At 25.3% G+C, this 27,348-nt stretch overlaps 4 protein-coding genes across 12 annotated transcripts in view; 2 read left to right on the top strand and 2 right to left on the bottom strand.

Moving 5' to 3' along the window:
- Positions 1 to 868: 868 nt before the first annotated feature.
- On the top strand, positions 869 to 17,080 carry LOC127279616 (transcription factor Sp2-like). Of its 6 annotated transcripts, none has more exons than XM_051302068.1 (11): positions 869 to 1,514; positions 2,915 to 3,072; positions 3,262 to 3,588; positions 5,480 to 5,879; positions 6,119 to 6,330; positions 6,405 to 6,494; positions 6,579 to 6,902; positions 13,072 to 13,309; positions 13,431 to 13,896; positions 14,025 to 14,319; positions 16,138 to 17,080. In XM_051302068.1, the coding sequence occupies exons 2-11, from the start codon at positions 3,034 to 3,036 to the stop codon at positions 16,288 to 16,290; spliced, it is 2,544 nt and encodes an 847-aa protein (XP_051158025.1). In that variant the 5' UTR covers positions 869 to 1,514; positions 2,915 to 3,033; the 3' UTR covers positions 16,291 to 17,080. The 6 variants fall into 6 exon arrangements, with proteins under 6 accessions (XP_051158025.1, XP_051158027.1, XP_051158022.1 ...); XM_051302070.1 differs by having other exon boundaries at positions 870 to 1,514; positions 6,146 to 6,330; positions 16,135 to 17,080; XM_051302065.1 differs by having other exon boundaries at positions 871 to 1,514; positions 16,135 to 17,080.
- Positions 17,081 to 18,205: 1,125 nt separating this feature from the next.
- LOC127279659 (protein transport protein Sec61 subunit beta) lies at positions 18,206 to 20,620 on the bottom strand. Its single transcript, XM_051302168.1, has 4 exons — positions 20,455 to 20,620; positions 20,302 to 20,358; positions 19,399 to 19,595; positions 18,206 to 18,561 (listed from the first exon to the last, which is right to left on the bottom strand). The coding sequence occupies exons 2-4, from the start codon at positions 20,302 to 20,304 to the stop codon at positions 18,474 to 18,476; spliced, it is 288 nt and encodes a 95-aa protein (XP_051158125.1). The 5' UTR covers positions 20,305 to 20,358; positions 20,455 to 20,620; the 3' UTR covers positions 18,206 to 18,473.
- A 289-nt stretch (positions 20,621 to 20,909) lies between these two features.
- Positions 20,910 to 24,898, top strand: LOC127279655 (retinol-binding protein pinta-like). Its single transcript, XM_051302165.1, has 6 exons — positions 20,910 to 21,446; positions 22,244 to 22,403; positions 23,805 to 23,910; positions 23,987 to 24,347; positions 24,410 to 24,494; positions 24,752 to 24,898. Exons 1-5 carry the CDS (start codon positions 21,290 to 21,292, stop codon positions 24,481 to 24,483), a joined length of 858 nt encoding a protein of 285 aa, XP_051158122.1. The 5' UTR covers positions 20,910 to 21,289; the 3' UTR covers positions 24,484 to 24,494; positions 24,752 to 24,898.
- Positions 24,883 to 27,348, bottom strand: part of LOC127279650 (ABC transporter G family member 23) — an 82,258-nt gene continuing 79,792 nt past the window's right edge. For all 4 annotated transcript variants that reach the window (XM_051302156.1, XM_051302160.1, XM_051302159.1 and 1 more), the window contains one exon: positions 24,883 to 27,092. In XM_051302156.1, coding sequence (XP_051158113.1) covers positions 26,878 to 27,092 — 215 coding nt within the window. In that variant the 3' untranslated portion in view covers positions 24,883 to 26,877. The remainder of the gene's footprint in view (positions 27,093 to 27,348) is intronic.

Genomic DNA, 27,348 nt, shown 5'->3' with positions numbered 1-27,348 from the left:
TTTCTTTAATATATTGGGGAGTTGTTAATAATCTGACTGTAAGGGGTGTGTTGCATGTGTTGAACAGCCTTCTGAGTTGAATAGAAGGGTCGAGGGTTGGTTGATGTGGGAGCAGCAAAAGGCCAGGTGGTTTTAGTCGAGGGGCCAAAAATAAACGTTTCTGTTTGAACATTGTGGTCTTTACTGAAGGCTATATTATTTTTTTTTTAAATTTCATTTTTTTCGTATTTTTATTTAAAATTTAGAAGGCAAAAATTTTTTTTAGAAATCTTTTTGAATAATCATAATTATGAAAAGATAGTAGAAAATTCAGTTTGGACTTTATCACGTGGAAAGGTGGTGGTCTGCCAAAGGGGCGGATTGCGCGCGACACACCGACCTCAAATCGTAGTTCGCACCGTGATTCAACGATCATGGGTTTGCACTCAACACTTAAAAAGGGAGAAAAGGGTTCGCCACCATTGGCAAAATTCAACAAAAAATTCTATATTATAAAATTATATCCATATATTGTAATAAAAACGAAAATACTGCACTGAAACATTTAATAAAAATTAAATAACCCTACTTTTTATATTAAAAAAAAAAAAAACTTAATTTTCTTTTTTGTAAATATTTTTATTTTACATTTAAAAAAAAAAGTGAATAATTTAGCATCATGTCAAAAATATAGAAAAAAAACAATTGTAGTAAGACGGAAGGATGATCTAGATCAAAACAGAATATTGAAAAAAAATTGGGTGAAAATCGTGGTAGGGGTTTATTATTATATGTTATAGAGAAGGAAGGAAGGCAAGGGGTGGGCGTCTTGGCTTACGCCCCTGTTTTCGAAGAGGCCACCAATCAGGGGGCGCATCGGTTCCAACGCCAAACTCTGCAACATCGCACGCCCCACTTTCCAGTTTCAAGCGGGCACGTTTTTACAAGAGACGCGACAAGTCGCGTGTACGTCGAAAATTATTACTGAACCGAATCCCACATCCTTGTGCTTAGTGAAACGCCCGTGATAACGTGAATCCGCCTTCAAAAATTTCATACAATTCAATTACACGAATTACACATCCGGTGATATTGCAAAGCGTCACTTTTCATCGGGCGCCAACTTCGAATAAATTTTATAAGCCTCGCCCCCCTTTTGGAAATATGTTTTACATTTAAATTTTTTTTTTTTGACATTTTCTGCAATATTTACATGTATAGGGGAGATAAACTAAAATCTAGTATCGATAGTGTGGTGTGTTAGATAGAGAGAGAGAGAAAAAAAAAAAGTGTGCGATATCTTTTTTAGTGCGCTGGCGCCAGTAGGTGCCGAATGACAATCTACGGATCTGATACTTATTTTTGTTTAAACGCGCGGGAAGGATGTTAATATCCAGGTGTATTTTTGATTTATGACCTAAGATTATAAATTTGATTGGAGTTGAAAAGAAAAATCCTTGTTGAAGCAAGTACATAGTGAGACGTCTACATAGCGACGTCACGCCAGGATGGCAACAGCCAAACTGGAACCCAAGGTAAATATATACTTTTCTTTATTTAGAAAATTTAACATTTAATATCAGTATCGGTTGTTTTTTTTCTTTTTTTTATACATAATTGTTTATAATCCATATTTACTTTTGTTGAGTTCTACTTTTCGGTTCGTACCTAACCTAAAAATGTGTCGTTCTTCGCTGTGTTTCTGACAGTAGTGGGAAATTTTACATTCGTTTGGTTTCTTTTTCGGAATTATGGATTTTTTGTGTTTTAGCGGATTCTCTTGAAAATTTTCCTTCGAAGTGAATTAGGCATAGGAGTAAATTTCGAAGTTTTTTTTTGGATGAATGATGTTTTGTTGGGTAAAATAATAGTTGCAAAATAGAATATTGCTTTAACAGCTGATAATGTTAAGGGTTAGTAATTTGTAATTTAGGCGGGAGGTGGACAATTGAAAGAGCACGTGTTGGCGAGAGTTAGGTGGAGTCCGATGTGCGAAGTGGGTGGAGGCTGGATCGCAAGGCCTTCCACGTTATCACGAGCCAGGGGTTTTGGTGCGCGAGTGAGGCAGGCCGAGCTAAACGGGACGATGGTTGAGTGGGCGGGTGAGTTCGATATTTTACGAGTGTGTGTCCTCTGTGTATGTATGAGTCTGAACGCTTTCTCTCTTCGTTTCATCCTTTTCTAATGTGCTACCTCTATCTTTCTCTATTCCATATACTGTGTTACCTCATTTTCTTTCTTTAATCTCACTCACTTCATTTGGTTTCTATTTGTATTTCTCAGCCTCTTTCTCTTTTCAATGGAAACTCGACGTTTCTCTTTGTTTTGTTGCTGCTGAGGGTTTTCAGAAATGCTTGGAGCGTTTCAAGTTGATTTTCAAGCGGGTGGGGCAGTATTGACAGGGGCGTATGGAGGCGGTCCTCCCTCGGGTCCTCTAGGAGGGCCCTGCTTCCCTTCTTTGTCTCTTTAAGAAGATTAGATGCAAAACCCACGTGTCACTACTAAAATTCCTAGGATATTTCGTTTGTTGACAAAAATAATGCCCCCCTTTTTTAGAAAAGTTTATAAACATGAATTTTTATTCGAGAAAATTTTTTCTTTTTTTTAAATGCAATTCTTAGAAACTGCGTGTCACGAGATTCTGCTTGGGTTACCAAATTCTCAAACAGTATTTACTCTGTACTATTTTTGGCTTGGATATAATTTTCGTATTCAGTTGCTTCAACTTTATATAGATTCAGAACGTTTTAATTTTTAAATATGATGATTTTTCAAAAATGATTTTATGATTCTCAATTTTTATTTGATTTTTTTTGTTCTGGAGAAATTAATTTTTTAAATGTAAGTTGTAGAAATATTTTTTAAAAAATATAATTGTATTTTTGTAATCGGATTGTACGTGTATATATATATATTGAAACGTGTATTTTTACAGGTGGAATTCTGACACTCAGAAATTTGCTTGGAAGATTTGCATTTCTTATTTTCTTGGCTTGATAACCAAAAGTTATATAGAAGAACTTGTGTTGTTTCTGTTCTTCTGCCATTTTAAAAATGAACGGCAGTCTTGAAGCTACTGTGAAAGTCGATCAGGTGATTGAATTCGCCATTACGATTTATTATTATTTCATATATATTTAAAATCGTGTTTAAAATTTATTCGTGTTTAAAAATTCTGTAAAGTTTAAGAAAAATATGGATTTTCTATCGATCTGGTAATTTTTATATGATTTTAATTTAATTTTTTATAAATAAATGAAAATATAAATTTTAATTTTTCAGGATGAGCTTGATGAGCAACAACACGATCCACTACAATTACAAACTCAACAACAAGATGGAACGGATCAACAACATTTGGATCAAACACAACAGACTGTTCAACCGCAAATTCGTTTTTTAAGCGCAAATGTTTTACAACAATTGCAACAACAACAGCAACAGCAGCAACAACAACAAGATGTTCAGCAACAAGCACAGCAACAGCCACAAGTTATCACACTTCAACAGTTGCAAAATTTTGTGCCTTTACAAACTCAACAGCAACAGCATGAGCAACAGAGAGCCCAGACTATTTCAGTTCAAGCCTTACCACAACAATTTTTACAAGTAATAATAAAAAAATAATTTCTTTATTTTTTCCCAGGCCAGCCATAAGGACAATACTTGAATACAATATTTTATAAAATATATACAGGATAGAGTCGAACCTCGATAAGTGAGAACTGGATAACCTCTATCTATAATTTTCTAAAAGTTAATAGAAATCAACAAACAGTAATTAAAATTTGCCTATAGACGTGTAAGAAGAAAGGCTCTTTGTTCAAAACTACAATTACACTTATCACACAAAATAAAATTTAGTTTCAAAACGACTGTAATAAGAATCGTTTTCGAATATTCAAAATGTCTAAGCGAAAATTTGAAGCTTTTTCGTAAAGTGAGAAACTAAAAATTATAAGTGAATTTGAAAGTGGAAAGAAACAAAAATTCAACCATCGCAGAAGTTTCAATTCCAAAGCAGCAAGAAGTTTTAAGTACACTGGAGATGATTCACAGATTTTTTTTTTTTTTTTTTTTGAATTTTCGATGAATATTAATACATCAGCTTTTGACAAAATTTATGAGCTTGAAAATCATGTTAAGAATAGCACAATTAAAGAACAAATAATCGATTGATTCTACGAATTATCAACTATCATTTTGTTACCGATACAGAAGGTACTATCTATTCGATGCAAGTTCACAATGATCTAACTATTTGTTCCCGATAAAAAAGGGTTTAATTCCACTTTTTGCATAATTTAGTAATTAATGTTAAATGATTTGGGAATTTAAATTCTTTCAGTTTATTTTTAACAATTATTTCTTATATTTATTTATATTATTTATTTCAATTTTTTTAATGTTTCTGAAATATTATGAAAATTCGAATTGTAACATAACCAAACAAATATATAGAAACTATAACTTTTTCACATTTATATTCATGTTACATGTTTTTTTTTTAAATACATTTCACTTAAATTACAATATAAATTTTTATTTTTTGAAAATTCATTCATTTATTTAGATTCCTTGATTTAAATTATGGATTTGAAATTTCAAATTACTGTACTGAAAAATTTAATTTTGACAGTTAATCCATTTCTTGTCCGAAATAAAATGTTAGATCATTGTGAACTTGCATTATATTTGTTAAATAATTAATTATATGCAGGGTGTCCAACGGTCAGGGAAACGTCAAGGAATTTTGTTAGTCAGGGAAATGTCAGGGAATTTTAGAAAATTTCATTCAAAATCAGGGAAATTTCTGTAAATTTCTAAAAAAAATTAAAAATTTTTGTGAATTTAAACATTTTTTAATCTAAAAAAACTGGAATGGTTTTTATTACCATTTGTTACTACCATTAGAAATTAATTTATTGATTAATTTAATTAATTTATTTATTCTTTATTTATTTATTAATTTTATTATATTTCAGTAACCATATTTTTGTCCAAAGAAAGCAGAAATAAGGTTATTAAAAAGTCAGGGAAATATCAAAAAATGTCAGGGAGGAGTCAGGGAATTTTTTTCTCAATCCTTGTTAGACACCCTGATATGTTTCAAATTACGTAAAAGTGAAACTTTAATTAACAAAACCTTTATAAATCTCTACTAGTAAAAAAATGCCGCACTTGAACCTCTATCAGTGCAATAATCTCTGTAAGAGAGAGAACCCGCTCTTCGACCTTCAAAAAATGAGAACCTGTGTTAGTGGGAAACCTCTATATAAGTGAGAAAAAAAAATTTTCGGTCCCTTGGATTCTCACTTATCGAGGTTCGACTGTATAAACCTTATATGCATGTATTAAAAAGTTTCTCAAGTTTTGTAATTTAATTCATCAGTTAAATCATTATACACAACACAAAAATAGTCAAAATGTGGTAAAATCAACGAATGAACAACTTACTGAAAGAAATGAATGAAGTCTTATTTTAATTTTGTTTCTACAGAATGCTCAGTTGGTTAGTAACCAAGCTCAAGCACTTCAGCAGCAACAGCAGGCACAGCAGCAAGTTCAACAGCAAAATCAACAGCAACAACCACAGCAGCAGCAACAATTGAGCTACAGTGTGATTCCTCAAATGCAAACAGTAAATATCGATGGACAGGAAGCGCTGTTCATTCCTCATTCAGCAATGTCAGGCGTTAGTGCTCATCACCAAACGCAACCGACAATGCAATTTGCAACTGCTGGAGGACAACAAGTGCAATTGGCAAATCAACAAGTTCAACTGGCAAATGGACAAACTATTATTACACCACAACCAGTTAGTTTGTTGAGAGCGCCTAATGTATTTCCTACGTCGATCATTCAGAATATTGGTGGTCAAACTGTTCAATTACCCACAGGTAAAAATTTTCATTTTAATCCATATAAAACAAAGCAATCATTTCATTCTTTTGCTTTTCTCAACTTTTTTTGTTTTCTTATATTATTTATTTATTTTTTTTCATTTTTTATATCAATGCAAAAAGGTTTGGGTTGCATGGTGGGAAAAAAATTTCCGCCGCCGCGGCACTTAACTTTTCTTGTAGATCTTTTCACGCACTAACTTCTGCCTTCTTCGTTTGCTATGACAAACGGACAGATCCCAAGGCTAGCTTGGATGTTTTAGGACAAAGCGTTCAAGTGAGGCCACTTCAATTTCCAATGCAGCAACTCCAACAAACTGTTCCCGTTCAAGTACCAGTCACTGCCAGTAATGGACAGACAGTTTATCAAACTGTACATTTTCCAGTACAAGCACTATCAAGTGTATTCAATATGCCAACAACACAAATGATACCTCAGATCACACAGGTATAACCTTTTTTTTTTACCAATGACGAAAAAAATTATTTGAAAAAGAAATTACATTTTTTTAAACTTTTCAGCAAATTCCTCAGGTAGCACAAATAATAACACCAAATGGCCAACTTCAACAGGTGCAAATTGCAAATCTTTCACAACTTCAAAGTTTGCAGGTAAAAAATGTTTTTTTTTTTTTTTTCTTTAAATTATCATATTTGTATAAAAGGAGAGAAGTTAATTTTTTTTTCGATTTCTAGGGTCAACAAGTAGCACAACAAGTTGCTCAGCAAGTTGCCCAGCAAGCTCAACAACAAGTTGTTCAGCAAGTTGCGCAACAAAGTCAGCAACAAGTTGTTCAAACTGTACAACAGCAGCAACAAGTTGCGCAAGCTCAAGCACAGGCACAAGCCCAAGCTCAGCAACAGCAGCAAGTTCAGCAAGTTGTTCAGCAGGTTATTCAACAGCAGCAGCAACAACAACAGCAGCAAGTTCAACAACAAGCTCAGCAGGCTTCAGTTTCTACTCCGGCCTCAACTGTTTCTACATGGACCACTAGTGTTAGTGCTCCAAATAATGTTCAGGTATATTTTCCATGTTACTAATGTGACAATATATTATTTATTATTACATACCGTCAACCACGGCTATTATACTAAAAAAAAAAAACGCTACTTTTTTACTCAGTGCTTTACCAAAATTTAGAATTTAAATTTTACGAAGCTGAAGTACGCAACGTTTATGATAAACGATTTTTAAAGAAATAATTTTTTATAATTTATTTATTTATTTAATTACCATGTACGGGCTCACAAGAAAAAGAAAAATGCCCTTTTGTGCAAAAGCACTAGATAATAAATTTACATTATCAAATTACAAGCAGTAAAACAAATCGCCTTGGCAGTCACACATTTACTCAAAAATTAATTTACGCAAATCACGGATAAATCTATCTAATGATATACCGAAAAAATCTAGCTCATCACAATACTCATTACCTCTAAAAAATATTCTATTTAAAACAGAATTGTCCAAATAGTTTTGTCTATTAAATGGTATTTTAAACAGTTTCTGATTTCTCAAACCTTTTGTGGGAACAATAAAGTCAATACAAGATAGTATAAGAGGGCAATCAATAAGTCCGTTTATAATTTTAAACAAAAACAATAAATCCAGATAAATAATTCTAGATGAAAAAATTGGGACCATAAGCGACTCTCTAAGATTAGTGTAATCATGACTGAAGAAATCATAGTGTACGTTAACTTGTTTCGCAGCAAAACGTAAAAATTTGTTTTGAGCGCGTTCCAACTTAAGCAATTGATAATCCTGGTGAGGTACCCAAATTGATACTGCAAATTCCAATTTCGATCTTGCCAAGGTATAGTACAGCGTCTTTAGAACAAACAAATTATTAAAGTGACATGCATTTCGCTGAATATAACGAAAAATTCTATAATTTTTTTGCGTAAAAAATATTTTTTTATAATTTGTCAATTAATAAAAAGTACAGGAAATATTTTTTAGGAAAAAAATTATAGAATTTTTTATTTTTAAAAATTATTTCTTTAAAAATCGTTTATCATAAACGTTGCATACTTCAGCTTCGTTAAATTTGAAAAAAAATCTGAAGATATCCTTTTTTTAGTTTTTTGACTTTTTTTACTTTTTCCAAATTTTTTTTCGAAAATACGACTTTTTTCGACTTATTTTACTAAGATGCGACTTTTTCGACTTTCTTTTTACAAAATTTTTAAACAAAAAAAAACTTTTTTTTTATTATACAATACAGATCTTCTTTACATTTTTTTTCAATTATTTACAAAATTTTTAAGAGAAGGAACCGGTGAAATTTCAACTCATTAAAATTAATGTTGTTAAGCGGTGTCAATTTTTTTTCTGGCATTATTTGAGATCTAAAGTTATTGTAAATTATCAAAATTAAAAAAAAAAATTTTTTTGACCATTTTCGAAATTTTATTTTTTGAAAAAATGGAATTTCTTCTAAAAATTAGCAGTGAAAAATAATAAAAATTGCGACAGAAATTTAAATTTTTAGTTTTTGAAAATTTCGAGTTTTATTTACAAAATTATTAATGAATTAATTGTTTTTCAATTTCCTATAGTATATTACAGTTTTAAATATGGGTCAGTCCACTGACTTTCGTCTAATAGTGGTTGTGACAAAATTATTATATATATAATAATAAAATGCTTGGTCTGTCCTTCTGTTCTAACTTGAAGTTGGCCCTTTCTGATTTCACGTGTTTTTTTGAATAGTAATCTTATGACGTGTCAAATTTTGACAATTCTTTTTCTCAATTTTGCCAAAGTTATATAATTGTGTTTCCAAATTTCGGAATAAGTTTCTTTAAAATTCCAAATTCGAAAATTCAATTCACGAAGCTGAAGTACACAACGTTTACCAACGAAATTTTTTTTAAAGTTGTATATTGATTCAAAAATTGTATACAAATACAAAAAATTTATGATGAGAAAAAAGATGCGCCAGGAAATTTCGTACAAGATAGTAATTTGAAAAAAATTTATTTTTAAAAATTAATATATAAGGTACCAGAAGCCAACGAATACCTATTAAATATTAATTATAAAAACACAGGCCTCGAATCAACTTAAAGACACAAAAAGTCATTTTAGTTGATTTATATTCCAAAAAAAAGTGGATTTGTTTTTTATTTTAACAAAAATATTTTACAGATTTTTAAATAAAATTTTTTTTTTAATAATAATCCTTTTCGAAGGGTTAAAGTTGAAATTTTTAGAAATAATTAAATTTCAAAAGATATTGTTAATTTTCAAACAATTATTAAATTTTACAGAACTAAAAATAATTTATCAAACAATTTTTAAATTTAATTGAATTCTCAAAGATTTAAAATTAAGATTTTTGAAATTAATTGAAACTTTAAGTGATTTTTAATTAATATTTTAGACGATTTCACTAAAAATTTATTAGAAAATGCGGACAAAATACAATAATTTGAAAATCATTTTTAATTGAAAAATGGTTTTAGATAGTTGAAATTTCAAAGAATATTATTAAAATAGTTAAAAATAATTGAATTTCCTTAGAGTTATAATTGAAATTATTAAATTTCAACAAAAAAATTTTCGATGGAAATTTTTAGAAATAATTAAATTTTAGATGCTTTTAAATTCAAATTATTGAAAATTCAATTAATTTTGAATTCAAATTTTTGAGAATAATGAAATTTTATTTGATTTTAAATTGAAAACTTTTGGGAAATAATTGAATTTTAATTGAAATTTTGGATAATAATTTAATTGAAGTTCATTTTTGATTGAAAATTTGGATAATTAATTTTGAATAGAAATTTTAGAAAATAATTGAATTTTATTTCATTTTAAATTGAAAACTTGCCCTTCTAGAAAAAATCAATTAAACACGATTCAGAACGATTGAGTACAAAAATTTTTTAATCGTTTTGAATTGTTTTCAATTGGAGTATATATTTCTTTAATTGATTCGAATTGTTTTCAATCGTGTAAAATAAGTTAAACTTTTTCAATTGTTTTTAATCGGGTGCTATTGGGAGAACGATATACGCACATGCGCAAATAGTTAATTATAAGAATAAGAAAAGTGTTGAATCAAACAGGAAAGATGTTTTTCTTATAAGTCTTTTGTAATATATAGTTTGTTCTGTTCGTGCGTATGTGTCAAATATTTAAAATCTAAAGTAAAATTTCTAGTGATATGGATAATGTCAATATGTTTACTTATCCTATACATGAACAAATTAAATATGACAATCTTTGAGTTGTTAATACATAACCTCAAAAAAATAAAAATAAATAAATGGGTACGTAAAAAAATACATATAAACAGAAATTAAATAAATAATTAGGTACATCTAAAAATAAATATAAGAAAAAATTCTATTTCTTGCATTTTAAAATAATTTCAGTTTTTAATTTTTTTTTAGAACAAAATTTTTAGTTTTTTTAAACTTTATGTGTCCAGCAGCTTTTCAAAAAAATTATTCAGTATAAATGTTCGAAGTTCACCTAAACTCCTTCCAACAACAAAAAACCATAATTTTTCAATTAAATATTTTCAAAAATTGTAATCAAATTCTTTAAAAAGTTCAATTGTTTTCAATTAAATTTTACAAAATTTCAATTATTTAAAAATAATAAGTCAAAACCTTTCAATTCTAACACTTCCAAAATTGAATTACTTCTATTAAATTCTATAATTATTTTATTTATAAAAAATTTTAACTAATACTTTTTGCAAATTTTATCATAAGTTTAAAAAAAATATTTTTTATTAAAAACTTTAATTGCAACTCTTCGAAATATAAATTTTTTCTAAAAATTTTAAATTAAAATTCTTTACAAACTTATTTTGTGCTAGAAACGGATGTTAAAGCCGTTACATTTGTATAAAGTTTTTCATTTATTAAAATATTTTCAAAATTTTCAATTTAAAATCAGAAATTTAATTATTTCTAATGAATCTTATAATTATTGTAGATCTTCCAATATTCGATTATTTAAAAAAATTCAATATTGACTGAAATTAAAAAAAAATTTCAGTAATTCAATTTAAAACAATACTTGATGTATCTGTCAAAAATTATTTTTTAAACATTTTTTCAATAAATTATAAACGAGAAACATTTCGTCTTGTGCAGTTTCATTCAAAGATAAATTAAAAAATAACTTTTAATTAATTTTTGATAAAATATATGATTTTCTTCTGTGGTGACAAATACATTGATAAATATTTTAATTTTTTAGTCCGGAAAATAATCTTTGAAATAATTATATATTTCTAGACTGTTTAATTAGTTGCATTTTTAAAAATTTTCAAAAACTCCTACCAAGCAATAGTGCATGGAATACAATCTATAGAACACGATTGAAAACGATTGAATATAATATGAAAGTCAATCGTCTTCAATTGTAAGAACACGATTAAGAAACACGATTGGGGACAATAGAAATTTCTTTCCTATTGTTTTCAATCGTTTTCAATCGATTTTTTCTAGAAGGGTGGTAAATAATTAAATTTTAAATTGAAAATTTTGGATAATTATTGGATTTTTAATTGATTTTGAATTAAAATTTCGGGTAATAATTGAATTTTAGTTTATTTTGAATTGAAATTTTTAAAAAATAATTCAATTTTATTGTGATTTTTTTTTAAAATTATATACAATTGTTAAATTTCATAAAAATTTTAATTGAAAAATAATTTTGATATAATTGAATTTGTGATATATTTAATTAAAATTATTAAAAATAATTAATTTAGTGAAGAATCATTTTAGTTCAAAATTTGTTAAATAATTGAATTGAAGAAGATCTGAAGAAGAACCTACATTTTATACTAAAAAATGTATTTTATTTACATTTTTTTTTCAAATGTAAAAAAAAATGTCGCATTTTATTAAAAGAAGTCGATAAAAGTCGTATTTTTGAAAAAAGTCGTATAATCCGAGGCCTGTAAACATATAATTTTCATTATTATTATTTAATATGTAATAATATTCTAATAAATTAAATTATTATTAATAATATTAATCTTTAATTTCTTTATAACAAACAATTAAATACTCAATTTGGCGCGTTTGGGCGCGTTTAATTTTGCTAGTTTTTAAATAATCTAGTTTTAATATAAATGTGAAACTCGATGATTCCCTGAGTTCATTAACCGTAATATATAAGTTCGCAACCTTAAAATTTTCAGTTTTTTTTGAAAACGCTATTATTAAAAAACTATTAAAAATTACATTTTGGAATTCGCACCAAAAACATAAATCACTTTATTCTGCACACAGGAACGAAAGAATTATTACAAAAATTTATTATTTTTAGATGATATATGATTTTAAAAGAATTTCAAAATTTTTGTTTACTTATAATTTTTTTGTCGGTGCTCCGAAAAATTTGAGCTTTTGCATATATAAATTTTTAATATTCTTTATCTTCTATTAAAATTTCACGAAGGTTTTTTGCTTCGTTTTAGAGATATTAATTTAAAAAATTTTTTATTTTAAAGGTTAATTAAAAGACTTAAAGTTAATTTACCAATTTCAAACTGCTCCATTTTCTATAAATATATTAAAATGAAGCAATTTAAAATTAGTCAGTTAACTTCAAGCATTTTAATTAACCTTTTCAAGTAAAGAAGAATTAAAAAAAAATTATCTCCAAAACGAAGCAAAACACCTTCATGAAATTTTAATAGAAGATAAATAATAATAAAATTTAATATGCAAAACCTCAAATTTTTCAGAGCACCGACAAAAAAGTTATAAGTAAACAAAAATTTTGAAATTCTTTCAAGAAATTTTTTTTCAAAATCATATATCATCTAAAAATAATAAATTTTTGTAATAATTCTTTCGTTCCTGTGTGCAGAATAAAGTGATTTATGTTTTTGGTGAGTTCCAACATCTAATTTTTAATAGTTTTTTCTGGTTTTATACTTAAAATAAGCCACGTTTTAATACTAATTTAAAATTATGTGATAAAATCTCAATTTAAAAAATCTTGAAATTTTTTTTTTAAATCATGAGAAAGTCCTGAATTTTGTTCGCCAATTTTAGTGGTCATCCTGTAATAATTTATATATAAAAATATTTAAAACTAGTTAGGGAATTGTTTTTCTTGAACTGATTAAAAAATCCTATAAAAATATTTTCTTGATTGTGAATGAAAGATGAATGTATTTTGATAATATCTGAATTTTTTTATCAGGTTGTTGGGCTTGGACAATTGGGTAGATCAGTTGGCAATAGTACTAATGTATTAACAACAAAAGATGGACAAAAAATAGAGGTGCAAACTCTCTCGACAATAACGAGAGCGCCTGAATCTGCAGATGGTGACATTAAACTGACTAATATAGATGCCAATCAATTAGCAAATGGTCAAGTTATACATATTCCTGCCACGCAAACAACTCAAACTGCCATGCAACCAATTACATTAACAGGTAATTTCAACAATAAATATAAATTTTGTTTTCTCCATTAAATTTTCACTTTACATTTTAAGTGTCGAATTTTTTTTTTTTTCATGAAATAAATTAATTTTGTATTTTATATAATTTTTAGGAGCACAAGGCCAACAATTGACATTAATTCCTGCCTCTGCATTGACGAGTTTGGCACAACAAGGAAATATGATGCGAGGTGTAAATGTTGGCGGTGGAGTAATGCAAATACAACCAACTGCTGGCTTAAATACAAGTGGTTTTTTACAGTCAATTCCAGTGCAGAATATTCCTGGATTGGGAAATGTTCAAGTAATACCAGCCAGTGCCCTTCAACCAACAGCAGTTCAAACTTTACCCACCGTTTCAGCGGCTCCCATTGTTGCAACACATTTAGATTCAACCGATCCAACTAAATGGCAAATTCTCCAAACGATACAATCAAATGGAACAATTTCCACACCTGCCACTGCGTCTCATCAGCATCAAGTAAACAATACCACGAATGTTAGTGGAGAAACGGACACCAGTAAACAACATCGACGAAGGGTAGCATGCACATGTCCAAATTGTGGTGATGGAGATAGGTAAAATACTAAATAAATAGTATTATTCAAAATATATTGGAAAAATTGAAAGTATGAAAATTGCAACAAAAAAAAACCCCCGGATTGGGATACATTTTTTCTAAATTGATTTATTTTTATTTTTTTAGAAATAGAGACATGACTCGAAAACGTCAACACGTGTGCCATATAGCTGGATGTAATAAAGTTTATGGAAAAACAAGTCATTTAAGAGCGCATTTAAGATGGCACACTGGTGAAAGGCCTTTTGTTTGCAGTTGGATATTTTGTGGGAAAAAATTTACAAGATCTGATGAATTGCAGCGTCATCGAAGAACGCATACTGGAGAAAAAAGATTTCAATGTCCAGAGTGTACGAAAAAGTTTATGCGCTCTGATCATCTCACGAAACACATTAAAACACATACGAAAATTCGAAGCACTGTAAGTTTTGTCACCATATAATTTATTTATTGATTTATTTCAAATTTATTTATTTACCTCTTTACATGAGTGCAAGCGGAGAATCGCTATCACAAGAGACTAAAACTAAATTATGAATCGGTAGAAGTGACTAACACATTAATACTCTTTCACTTCACAATTATATCGTTCATGCAGCAACTGACTAATTAATTTTACAAAAGATTTAACAATTCTTATTTCTGAGGAATTTAAAACTAAAGAAATTGTGAAAAAATTATTTTGATTTTTAAAGGAAATCGTGAAATTAGTAATTCTTTTTATATTTATTTCACTAATTTTTATAATTTGTTACCATTTTCACTTTTCTCATAATTCGATTAATTTGCTGATATAATATTTAAAATATAATTAAATTTACAATGTGAAAAAAATTATTATTTATACTCAGAAATGTTGAAAAATAATTTATTAGTTTGAAAATTTTTTTTTCTTAACATTCTTTGATCTTATATTAATTTATAGAACAAAAAATAAGATTTTCATCTTTTCTGTAATTAATCTAATTGACCCAAGTTTGAATTTATAAAAAAAATTTTCATCGATTTAAAAATTATTTAGAACAAATTTCAATAATCATAAATTATAATTAGTTGAAGAATTTCTTGATTAAAATTTTAATCGATTTAAATTTAAATTCATTCTAATTAAATTTTAATCAAACTTCAATTCAATACACTATTCAATTTATTCAAATTTGAAACTGTTCAAATTTAAAATCATTCAAACTTCAATATTTGATTACATTTTTATTCGATTTAAATTTTACTCGATCCAAATTGAAATTCATCTACCTTTTAATCAAGTTTTATTTTTATTGATCAAAATAAAGTTATTTAATTAAAATTTTAGTCAAATGCAAATTCAATTGATTGAAACTTAAAATTAACGAAATTTTAATCTATCTAAAGTTTAATCGATTTTAGTTTGAAATTTTCCAAATTTTAATTGATCTTCGTTTCAAATTATACGAATTGAATTTTTTCAAATTTCAATTGATTCAAGTTTCAAATTATCCGAGGTTTAATTTTTTCAAACTTTAATTGATTTAAGTCTCAAATTATCCGAATTTCAATTTTTTCGAATTTTAATTAATTTTTATGTCCCAAATTATACAAATTTCAATTAATTTAATTTTTAATTGATTCAAGTTTCAAATTATCCGAGTTTCAATTTTTTTTTAATTGATTTAAGTCTCAAATTATCCGAATTTCAATTTTTTTAAATTTTAATTAATTTAAGTTTCAATTTGTCGAAAATTCAATTTAGCTAAATTTTAATAATTTAAATAGATAGAAATTAGTTATTTTGCACGATAATTGGTTTTAATTGATTTAAGTCTCAAATTATCCGAATTTCAATTTTTTTAAATTTTAATTAATTTAAGTTTCAATTTGTCGAAAGTTCAATTTAGCTAAATTTTAATAATTTAAATAGATAAAAATTAGTTATTTTGCACGATAATTGGTTTTATTTGTCACTTTTTTTCCACCTATTTTTGGTAAATAGAAATTCCCATTTTTACATATTGACAAGTTGAAATTTTTAAAACATTTTTAAATGTCACTTTTTCATTTAATAAATGAAAAAATATAATTTTTTGATGTCCAAAAAAAAAATGAGGTTTAAAAAGTATTAAGAATTGCAAAATAACCTTGAAAAAAAATTTTAATCTTTAAATCCTTTTTCGTTTTAATAGCTGAAATATTGGAATTATTTTATTAAAAGTAATAAATTTTTTATGAACTGCATTTGTAGATATAACATTTGTTTTAGGAGGCTGCTACCTCAACTCAGGAAGGATCCTCGGACAGTCAATCTTCGAATGAAGAAAAAATCATGATCTCTCTTCATAAAGAGCCCGAACATCATGCCGATATTGTTATTGCTGAACCTATAGACACATTAGACACGCAGTCGACAAATGAATGAAAAAAATATTGGAATTTTCATTTTTAAAAATTTATCCTCCTTGCCTGTGGAGAATAATATTCTATCGACTGATGATATACATTAAGGTTAGACATTTAAATAAACAAGGTGGTTTTTGTTTCTACAAATTCAGTAAAATAATTCAATCTTAATACTATGATGTATTAACACTTAAGATTATTATTTTACAGTAAATTCAAAATCACCTTGTAAAAATGTACACACACACACAAACATAAATACATATGTAATTTACATAAGCTTGACAATTTTTACAACTTTTTTGTTTTCAAAAAAAAAGAAAAAAAAAAAAGATTTATTTTGTCCATATCTTTTTTATAAATGAAAATACTATGATACTATTAAGTTATGTAGTAATTCGCTTTAAAATATTTTGAAGCCATGTCGTGAATATCATTAGAAAAATATGATACTTGTAAGATGTATTTTGTAAAAAAATTCTATGCAAAGAACTTTTACAGGGAATGTCTATGCTATTTGATATGTAGTAGGAAGAAAATATATATTTTTGTAATGACGGAGTGTATAAATATGTATATAGTGTAAATGAAATGTAAAGAAATTTTACACTTTTCAATGATTTGCAAACAGTGCGAATAAGTTTACAGTTTTTTCACCAGAAAATATTTACATACTAAAAGTAGAATCAGTGTAATAATAATGTATAATTTGACGCAGTGCTATACGATTATATTCCAACAAATTATGTAATGAGATACTTGTTAAATGAAATAATATATTGTTATAAAATAAAAATATATTAACTCAATATATTTATGCAATAATTATTTTAAGGAAATTATAGGCTTTTGATGCACAAGGGCTAAAAGTGTTTCTAAAAAAAAGGCTAAAAGTCTTATTAAATAATAGGCCAAAGGATCAAGATTTCTTATCTTATAAATTTCCTAAATCCGAAAGATTTTTTGAATCCATGCAAAAACACGATTGCAAAATTGGAAATAGAAAAGTAATAATTATAATGATAGCTTTATTACGTCCTTTCGCCGTTAGATGGCAGAACCATACAGAGAGCATGTTTTCCTTTCCTATTTCCAATTTTGCAATCGCGTTTTTGCATGGATTCGAAAAATCTTTCGGATTTTGGAAATTTATAAGATAAGAAATCTTGGTACGTTGGCCGATTTTATAGAAAGTGTCCATAATTCGAGTAAAAAGTGTTTTAAAATCAATGTTTATCATTTTCACGTTCAGTTGCCGTTTTTATAGGGCGATAATTAAATGACAATGAATTTCAGAGACCGTTGAACATTCTTAAATTACATTTTGTTAAATAAAGGAAAAATATAATTTTTTATTTTAGTGATTTGAAGAAGAAATTCCACTTTTAGAATAAAAAAGAATTTCCGACGTAAGAAAAAAAACTAGCTTCTTATCAGAGACGTTAATAAAAAATAAAATGAGCTTAGAAAAAAAAACTGATTTACTTTCTTGATTTAATTATTTAGAGGAAAAATATAATTACTTTTTAAACCCTGAAAGAATTAAATACGAGTTTTTTTTTTAAATAAGAAATCAATAATTGCAAATTATTCGTTATTAAATTTATTATTAATTTAATACCTTTTTTTTTTAATCAAAAAGACGCAAAGAATAGGCCAAAAATTAACTTCAAAGTAGTGCCAATTTTTTAATTTTCAATACTTTCACTTAAAAGTTAGTTCAATTAATAATAAAATGTAAATAATCTTCATTTTTTGCTTTTAGATCAAATTTGTGTATTTTTAATTAAAAATCTAATTTTGCTTTACTTTTAACGTGCTTCTTTTTTTAATTTTGTGGATAATTTTCCCGCATTTCATTTTTAGGCTTTTTAATATAAATTTTCGATTTCTGAAATGAGAAAAAGGGTTTTTCTAAAATGAAATTCCAAAAATTTCTAATGAAAAAGAATTTTATATTATATATAGATATGTCATTAATGCTAAGTAATAAACAATGGAATAATTTAAATTTTTATACTTATAGTAATAAATTGTTCACAATTTTTTAATAAACATTGTGAAAAACGAAGTTGTAAGTGGAAGTTTTAAGCCATATCGCGTATAAAAAAATACGATATTTATTTTTTTTTTATCTTCCCATTTACAACTTCGAGTAATTAATTCACAGTCTTAGAAATACGAATTATATTTGCAAATTGTTTAAGATCTTGTGTATTTTCCCCAAATGTGAAGCATGAAAACTGATGCAATGAAGAGCAGGGACATGACGAGAACAGGAACTGGTCCTCTATTGAAAAAAAAAAAAATAGTTAAATTAATATCAAACCTATTTTATGTAGGCGATTTCACCTTTTAAATTCGGATAAATTTATTTTTTTTCCTTCTTTACAGAAAAAAATGGTATTTTTTTATAATTGTCCAAAATTTTCGATTTATAAATTTAAAAAAAAAAAAAAATATTTTAACAAAAAGAATTATCAGGCCCACTCTAAAACTTTTTGCAAAAAATCTTAGTTCAAAGTTAAAAAAAATAAATAAAAAAATATGTAATAAAAAAAAGAAACTAAAAATAATCGGGTCCAAAGTTAAAAGAAAAAATACGATGCTGAAGTACGCAACGTTTATGATAAACGATTTTTAATGAAATAATTTTTTAGAATTAAACATTCTATAATTTTTTGCCAGAAAAATATTTCTTTTAATTTTTATTAATCAACAAATTATAAAAAATAATCTAAGTAAACAATTTTATAATTTTCCGTGTTAAATAAAAATTGATTTCTAATATTGTTGATCATAAACGTTGTGTACTTCAGCCTCGTAGAAAAATTAATTTTTTTATATAAAAATACAAAGATTTTTTTAAAAATATTTTTCGTTAACATATTTTGAAAGCAAAAAAAAAAAAAAATTGAAAATAGATCTACTTTTAAAAAACCGCGAAAAAATCAGATTTTTAAAAATAAATTAAAAAATTTCGGCACTTGTAAAAAAAAATGATTGCACCATTTTTTTTTTACGAAGAACAAAAAAAAATTATTCGAAATTAAAAAGTTTCAGGTAAATTTGACGTGGAATCGTCCATATGTAATAATTACAGTTATAAATTGAATATCTTTCTTACACTTTGATTCCTGGTGAGTCATCAGTGTAAAACCTCCACATTCCACCAGAATTTGTTCCAGTGTTCCTATTCCTAGCTGAAGTGGCTGGAGCGGTTTTTCGTTGTCTCACAGTGCCTCCACCTCCAGCACGAGGTGCTACTGCTTTACTTGGTGAACGACCAGCCGCTCCCACTGACGTAGAACTTGGTGCAGCAGGCTATCAATAAACAAATATATATCATTTCTTATTCATAATATTAAAAAAAAAAAAGGACAAAAATTAGTTCAACTTTTCAAATTTTTTTCGACTTTCCGAATCTTTCAATGAAATAACAAATTTTAATATTAAAATTATTTCAGTCCAATTATTATAAATTAATTTAATTTCTAATTAATTTCTTTTTAATTTGAGACATGAAAATTGTACTTTAATAAAAATTACAATTTTTCGATAAAAAATAATTTAGACAACATAACCTTAAATTTAACTTTATCGTATTTTAATCTTCATTCAAAATGTTAAGAGTATTTTTTTTGGAACCTAATTAAAAATTATTTTTTTTTATTTTAAATTACACGAAAATATAAAGTTAGACTAACTTTTGTTTTGACTGTCTGTCCGATTATTAAATAAATGTAAAAATTTGCCAGTCAGACAAATGTCAAGGTATTTCGAAAATAAATAATTATTTAAAATGCATTGTCATAAGTTTGGTACTAAATTTATATGAAATTCACATTTCTATAGAAAACATATTGTTATAATCACGAGAGTGTAAACTCAAATTGTTAAATTAAAAATAAAGAATTAAATATGTAGCAATATATAAATAGAAAATATTTTAATTCTTAGGTTAAAAAACCAATTTTTATAAATTTTAGATGAATATACAGTACAATAAAAAATATCAATTGTTACTCACCATTGTCAACTTATGTTAGTTTTCTTGAAATAATGAACCAGGTATAAAAATTGTAAACTGTAAACACAAAATTATGTTCTTAATAGGAGATTAATTATTTATGAAGTTAAAATTTTCCTTTTTTTTGATATAATAAGGGAATTAGTTACTTACAGGAGAATGTACTTGTTTAAACTAGCTGACGAGTCGCTGGTTTCAAAATTTATAACGCGTCTCTGAAAATGTAACACTTCTTCTGACTGAATGCTACGTGTCTGAAATACTCCAGAACCTCCAGAAAACAACCGCATCCACGTGGTGCGCTGCTGTTGACACGTCACCGTCATTGACAATAAAAATTATTGTGATAGGAAAAAAGAAATTATTTGTATTTTCGAATTCATTCCACAGAGGGAACAAAATACTTTTTGAATTTCCCGCCGTTTTTCCTGATATTAATTTTCTTTTAAATACATTAATTTAGTAATTAATCACTGCAAAGGTGTTTTAATTAAATTATAAATATTTATAGTACTTACAATAAGAATGAAAAACTATTTTATCTTTATAATAAAAATTTTAAAGTGAAACCTAACCTATAAAAAAATAATACAGAACCAGAAATATTGATAATATGTTAAACCTGTCAAAAATAAAATTATCTTTCACAACAAAGTTTATATAAGAATGCATATTATGTAAACGTTTCAGTATTATATTAGCAAAAATTTTTAATTAAATTTTTTTTAATATTTGTTTTCTACAGAATACTGTCTATATATGTATAGAGGAGAAAACAAATAATTTATTATCTGTTAGAGTTCAGTAGTGATTAACTTATGCATATTACTAATGTTGATTAAAATATGAGTGGGAAGGAATATGAATATAACAGTTAGTAACCGACTTCGGTGATACTTGGAAAAGATTTTTATATACGTTCTCGCATATATAGTGAAAAATTAAAAAAATATTTATTTGAAAAAAAAAGTGCAGGAAATGTTTTATAATGTCTAATATACCAGATGTTGATTTAAAATTATTAACGAATGAGCAAAAGGAATATGCTGCCATTGTTTTGAATGAAACAAAAGAAATTCGCGATCAAAAGATAGAAGAAATAAGAGAGTGGATTTTAAACAATAAAGAAATCTGCGCACGCACAGGTATTCAAATTTGATTGTTATAAAAATTAAAATTTATATTTTTTCAATCCTATTATTTATTATAATTTTAATTTTATTCTAAAAATAATAATTATAATTTTTAAAAAATAATTTCTGTTCTATATTTTTTTTTATCATTGCTGAATTTCAGAGCTGATAAAAAAATCAAGATTTAAAAAAATAAATATAGAATTAAATTTAATTTTTATTTAAATCTAATTTTTTTTTTCATTTAAATAAAATTTATTTATGTAACATTTTTCAAAAAGTTTATTTTTAAATAAACTTTAAATAAATGAATATTATTATTATTATAATATTTTTTATAATACTTAAATGAAAAATTTAATCATAGAAGCATCAAGAAATATTTATTATTTTTATCAAAGAAAATAATATTCTTTAAAAATTAAAACTCCAACAATTTGTGTTTTTTTAAATTGTTGAAGAGTAATTCTGTAATAAAGTTTTGAATATATATAACTTTTTTTTAGAATACATCAGAGCTTATATAAGAAATTTTAATCTAAAATTATCTAAAAAGAAATGTTTTTAAAAACGTTTTGTTTTTTGAAACATCAATAACTTTATAATAATTTATATTCAAATTTCTCAAAGAAATCAGTTGATATGTTTTTAAATTGAATATGTAAAAAATAAATTAAATATAAATTTAAAAAAAAAAATGATTAAACAATTTTAATATTAAAGACTCTTTAATTTTAAAAATTGTAATCGATAGTTTAATTTTCTTTTTTTTTTAATAAAATTATTTACTTATTATTGTCTATTTTCAGATGATAATTTTATTTTACTTTTTCTAAGAGGTTGTAAATTTAAAGTAGAAAAAGTAAAATGTAAATTGCGAAATTTTCATCATCAACGAGCAATTATGACAGAATGGTTTTCCAATAGAAATCCACGTTTACCAGAATTAACTGAATTATTTAATCTTGGGTATAAAAAGAATTAAAATTTGCAATTTATATTTTATAATTTTGCAGGCCTTGGATCGACGTTACGGCGCAAAAAAAAAAGTTGTTTTAGTCGATTTTTCAAATTTTAGTCAATTTTATTCTAATAAATATTTTATTTCTATTAATCATTGTTAATATTTGGTAGTAAAAATAAATTTTAATTATTTTTAAATAAGAATAATTACATAGGAATTTATACCAAACAATTTCATAATTGAACTGAGACAAATTTTCAGGAATTTAAAAAATTGTTGTTGTTACTCTTTTAAGTCATTTTTTACTTTTTTCAGTCACTTCTTGAAAATAAGATATTTAATGAAAAATGGAAGAATTTTTATCCAAAAAGGTTTTAAATAATTGATTATTGAAAATGATTAATTTGGTAAATAAATTTACAAAATAAATAATTAAATATATAAATTATTATTAATAATTAATTATTTATTACTAATTTCTAATAAAGTAATAAACAAATTTTAAAAACAATTGTATTTTTAAATAGTTACATAATTTAAGATATTTATGAAATAACAAAAAATTCAATTTCAAGAGAGATTTCAAATAGAAATTTTTGTAAAATTAAATTGAATCGTGAATTTTGAAAAGGGCGAGGAAAAGGGCTCAACTCTAAAAATCGTAAAAGTCATTTTTACTATTGATAGTTATGCAAAACTGATACTTAAGCTTTTTCATCGAGTTGAGCTTTTTTCGAAATTCACAGATTCAATTGCTGAAGATTTTTTTTTTTTACAAATAACAGACAATAATTGATTCTTAAAAATTTGTAATTAAATAATTAAAAAATATTTTTAAAAAATTTATTTTTAGAAGAAATTTGTTAAAATTATTTATTAACTTGACGAAGAATTTTAAATAGAAATTTTAAAAAATAATTGAAGAAGAGCTATAGAATTAATTAATTAATCAAGTTTGAAGAGAATTTGAATTGATAATTTTGTAAATTTGAGTTTTTTTTTTACAAGAATTTTAGACAATAATTAAATTTTAGTGAATTTTTAATTGAAAAATGTTCTATATAATTGAATTTTCGAAGAATTTTCATTTATTGAAAATAATTAATTTCGCAAAAATTTTTTAGATTAAAATTTTCAAAATAATTGAATTTTGAAAGAGCTACAATTTTTACTAAAATATAGTCAAAGGCATTTTATTTTTAATTTAATAAATTAATTAATATTTTATTTTGTATAGAAATATGAGAAAAAAAATTAATTATAAGAGAAATAAAAAATTTTTTTTGTCAAAAAATAACATCGTCTCAATAAGTCGGAAATAGTCGGAAAAAAAGTCGTTCAATCCGAGGCCTGATGATGATTTAGTTATAATGCAAAAAAAGAAAAAATTATTTTCTATTTTTCAGAGTTTTTTTGCCATTAAAAAAATTAGACGAAGAAGGTAGAATGGTTATAATTATAAAAGCATCAGTTCATGATCCTCGTAAACACAAATTTGCAGATGTTATTAAAGTAAGAAATTATATAAAAAGAAATTTTATTTTTAAATTTTTATTCAATAAAAATTTTTTTCTTTCTTTTATTTTAGGCTGGTATGATGGTTTTAGACGTGGCAACAAGAGACAATGTTTCAGTTTCATTGCATGGAATTGCAGCGATATTAGATTTAAAATCAGTATCTCTTGGTCACGCCTTACAACTAACTCCAAACGTGATAAAACAACTTGTTCATTCATGGCAAAATTGTTATCCATTTAGAATTGGTTATTTGTATTTTATTAATGCGCCAATTTATGTAAATGTTGTGCTCAATATTTTTAAAAGTTTTATGACTGAAAAATTGCGAAAGAGAATTCATATTCATCGAAAAGAAATTGCTGAAAAAATTTCACCAAATATTCTTCCTATTGAATATGGTGGCATTGATGATAGTGTTGAAAATTTGAAAGGTAATTTTCATTAATAAATTAAATTAAATTGACTTTATTATAATAATACTCTTTTTTTCTAGATTATTGGAAAAAAGTTGTTGAGGAAAACGAAGACTGGTTTTCTGAGAATGAAAAGTATAAATTAATGATATGATTGAAAATAAGGTAAGTTTGTAATTATCTAATCAACTAATGAAATAGAAACGTCTATTATTATTATTATTATTCAAAAGAAACGAAAGATTCATCTTTATTATTCTCTACTTTATAAATTATAACCTTGCATTAATGCATCATTGGATATTTAAAATTTAAATTCGAGTTTTTATTAAATGAACCCTTGACTTTTATAATATGAGATAAAGTACTTGAAATTATGCAGATCTTTCAACAATATATTTTCTAATCTATATTTCTTGCAGATTATTATTCATTTATGGGGACCAAAGAAAAACTATTTGAATATATTAAATAAAAATCTATTTTTTATTACAATTTTTTATATTTATATTATATAGAGGTAGACGAAAAAAAGGAATAAAGAATATATATATTCATGTTTTCAAAAATGTTGTTTTATATTTATAATTAATACAAGTTAAATAATACATAGGTACACTTAAGTCATGGGCAAGTAGAACCAGCTAATATCTAAAAATTTATTTTTTAAAAACTCTAATTACATACCCCTAACGTCCCGGGACCAATTTACCCGAGGTACGCTCGTATGAATTATTTTTCTTTTTAACATTTACAAAATAAAATTTATAATCAATTAGATTTTATTTAAAAACTATTTGATGCATAACACTCAGACTTTCTTTAAGAATCATAAAAATTTTTTAAACTTCAATTTTAAACATATTTTTTTTCTATTCAACAAATAAAATAAATTACGCCTGTTTAATATTACAATAGCAAATTTGTAATAATAAAAAAAAAAATTCAGTTTCATTCATTGAGCATTTATATGTATAACATAAGTTAGAGATATTGAAATATAAATAAAATGGCTTTCATCGGAATGTTCAAATTAAAAATTATATCATTCTAAAGTTTGAGAGAAAGAATTCAGGAACATTTTGAACATGAATTCAAATACATTTTTATTTACAGAAATTTTATACTAATCAAATTCCTTATAAGTTAAAAACGTATATTTACACATATTAATTGTCTCGTTAGTTCATTTAAAATAATTAATCTTTCACACTCTGAAATTCTTTCCTCTGATTTTTTTTAACTGCAACAACTATTTAAATGCTTAATTTTTTTTTTTTTTCAAAATAAATAGAAAGCTTTCAAATTATTTAAAATAAAGCTATATATAAATTTAAACTTTTGTTTACTAAAAAACATTTTGTTCCCTTTAAAAATTTTTTTTTTTAATTCGTAAAAAATATTTCCATTTTTCTATAAAATTATCTAAAAATTTTGTTTATAAAAATCAAATTACAAATTGTATAATTTGAATAAAATTTAATATTTAAAATATTTCTAATTGTCCCAATTTAGGCCCATATGTTCTGATTTTGTTTTTGCCTCTCGCAAAAATAACAGTATAACAAAAATATATAATTTAGAATTATGAGAACATTCATTCATTCACAAGCATTCACATTTTTAACAAACACGCGAGAACTTTCTACCCTAAGAAACTCGCAGAGATTTCGTGGATATAATATTTTCCAAAGAGAATTATCTGTCACGAGATAACAATCCCAAGCCACGAAAATAATTTTTTTTTAAATATTCTCTTTTTAAAAACAATTAAAACATTCACAGATAGAAAAAAAGAGTTTTTTTTTTTGACAAAATTTTGATTAGTTAAACAAAAGAAATTTTATTACTTAAAAGTTAATAAAAATGTAATTTTTTTGGAATTTTATTTTTAGACAAACAATTTGTTAAGCTAATCAAAATTTTATTGAGACAATAAACTATTTTCTATTTTTCTCCATATTTTTTTTTCTATCTGCCAATGAATTTTTTTAAAATGACAATTTTCAAATCGTGTTAATATTTATAAAAAATAGTGTTGACTTGAAAAAATTTATCCTATAATTTTTTTTTACAATTTTTAATTATACTAAATTTTTCTTAATTTTTCATATAAAAAAATATCTTTTTTTATTCCAGAGAACTTTAGTAATTTTTAAAAAATTCTTTTATATAATCTATATCTTTTTGAAATATTTATATTATAAATTATAAACTCTGAAAAATGACTAAAATTTATATATCTACAATTTTGTTAAAAAAAAAAAAAATACATATATATAATTAATTAGTCATCTCTTAAAATTTTGGCCAGTAATAATTTTCGAAACGTTGAGTTTCATTTTATAAAAACTTTTTTTTTTTTTTTCAATAAAAGCACAATAAATTTGTGTGCCTTTAAAAGAAGTTAATAATTTTTAACTTAAAATGAATTTGTGCTTTTATCTATCCTTGCAAGTCTTCTTGTGAATTCGATATACTGTACAAGCAGGATGTTTAACTTTTTTTTTTTCTTTTTGAAACTTCCTGAAGAGGATTCACACATAATTTATCCTCGTTTAAATTTGAGAACAAGCATGCTGATCGTTAGGAACACGACGATCCATATTATAGTGGATATGAAACCTTTGTAGACGTCAGGTTCTCCAATGGTCCATCCACGTGTGAGCATTGATCGAAGTGACGTGGTGGCCATCGTCAGAGGCAATCCTTGCGAGATGTATCGCAAAATAGTTGGCATTCCCTCAACTGGCCAAATGACTCCTAATTTGCATTAATTAAATAAAAAAGGAAGAATTAATTTTGGTCATTGAATTATGTAAAATAAAAAAATTTTTTCCCAATTACAGAATTTTCACAACATTGAAGGGAAATTTTACTGAATTTCATTTTGATTCATAAAATTTTTGTTTAAATCATGAAAATTTATTTTTATTCAATTTATTACTCCACTTTCTACTAAACGGATGACAATCAAATTTAATTTTGACCCAATTGTTATTTTACACTGAATTTTTAT

The sequence above is a fragment of the Leptopilina boulardi genome, unplaced genomic scaffold (genome assembly GCF_019393585.1).
Source record: "Leptopilina boulardi isolate dan_hultmark-lab unplaced genomic scaffold, ZJU_Lbou_2.1 LbouV2_221, whole genome shotgun sequence".
Lineage (NCBI taxonomy): Eukaryota > Metazoa > Arthropoda > Insecta > Hymenoptera > Figitidae > Leptopilina > Leptopilina boulardi.
The sequence above is the reverse complement of the archived record's forward strand: the minus strand, read 5'-3'. Positions and strand labels throughout refer to the sequence as shown.

What these genes read in the sequence shown, in the direction of transcription:
- LOC127279616 (XM_051302065.1), top strand. Translation starts at nt 3,034, where the DNA reads ATGAACGGCAGTCTTGAAGCTACTGTGAAAGTCGATCAG. An exon ending in AACTGTTCAATTACCCACAG is followed by an intron (nt 5,880 to 6,118) that starts GTAAAAATTTTC and finishes ACAAACGGACAG; the next exon opens with ATCCCAAGGCTAGCTTGGAT. An exon ending in ATACGAAAATTCGAAGCACT is followed by an intron (nt 14,320 to 16,134) that starts GTAAGTTTTGTC and finishes CATTTGTTTTAG; the next exon opens with GAGGCTGCTACCTCAACTCA.
- LOC127279659 (XM_051302168.1), bottom strand. An exon ending in GACTCACCAGGAATCAAAGT is followed by an intron (nt 18,562 to 19,398) that starts GTAAGAAAGATA and finishes TTTTTTCAATAG; the next exon opens with AGGACCAGTTCCTGTTCTCG.
- LOC127279655 (XM_051302165.1), top strand. Translation starts at nt 21,290, where the DNA reads ATGTCTAATATACCAGATGTTGATTTAAAATTATTAACGAATGAGCAA. An exon ending in AGAAATCTGCGCACGCACAG is followed by an intron (nt 21,447 to 22,243) that starts GTATTCAAATTT and finishes GTCTATTTTCAG; the next exon opens with ATGATAATTTTATTTTACTT. An exon ending in AATTTGCAGATGTTATTAAA is followed by an intron (nt 23,911 to 23,986) that starts GTAAGAAATTAT and finishes CTTTTATTTTAG; the next exon opens with GCTGGTATGATGGTTTTAGA.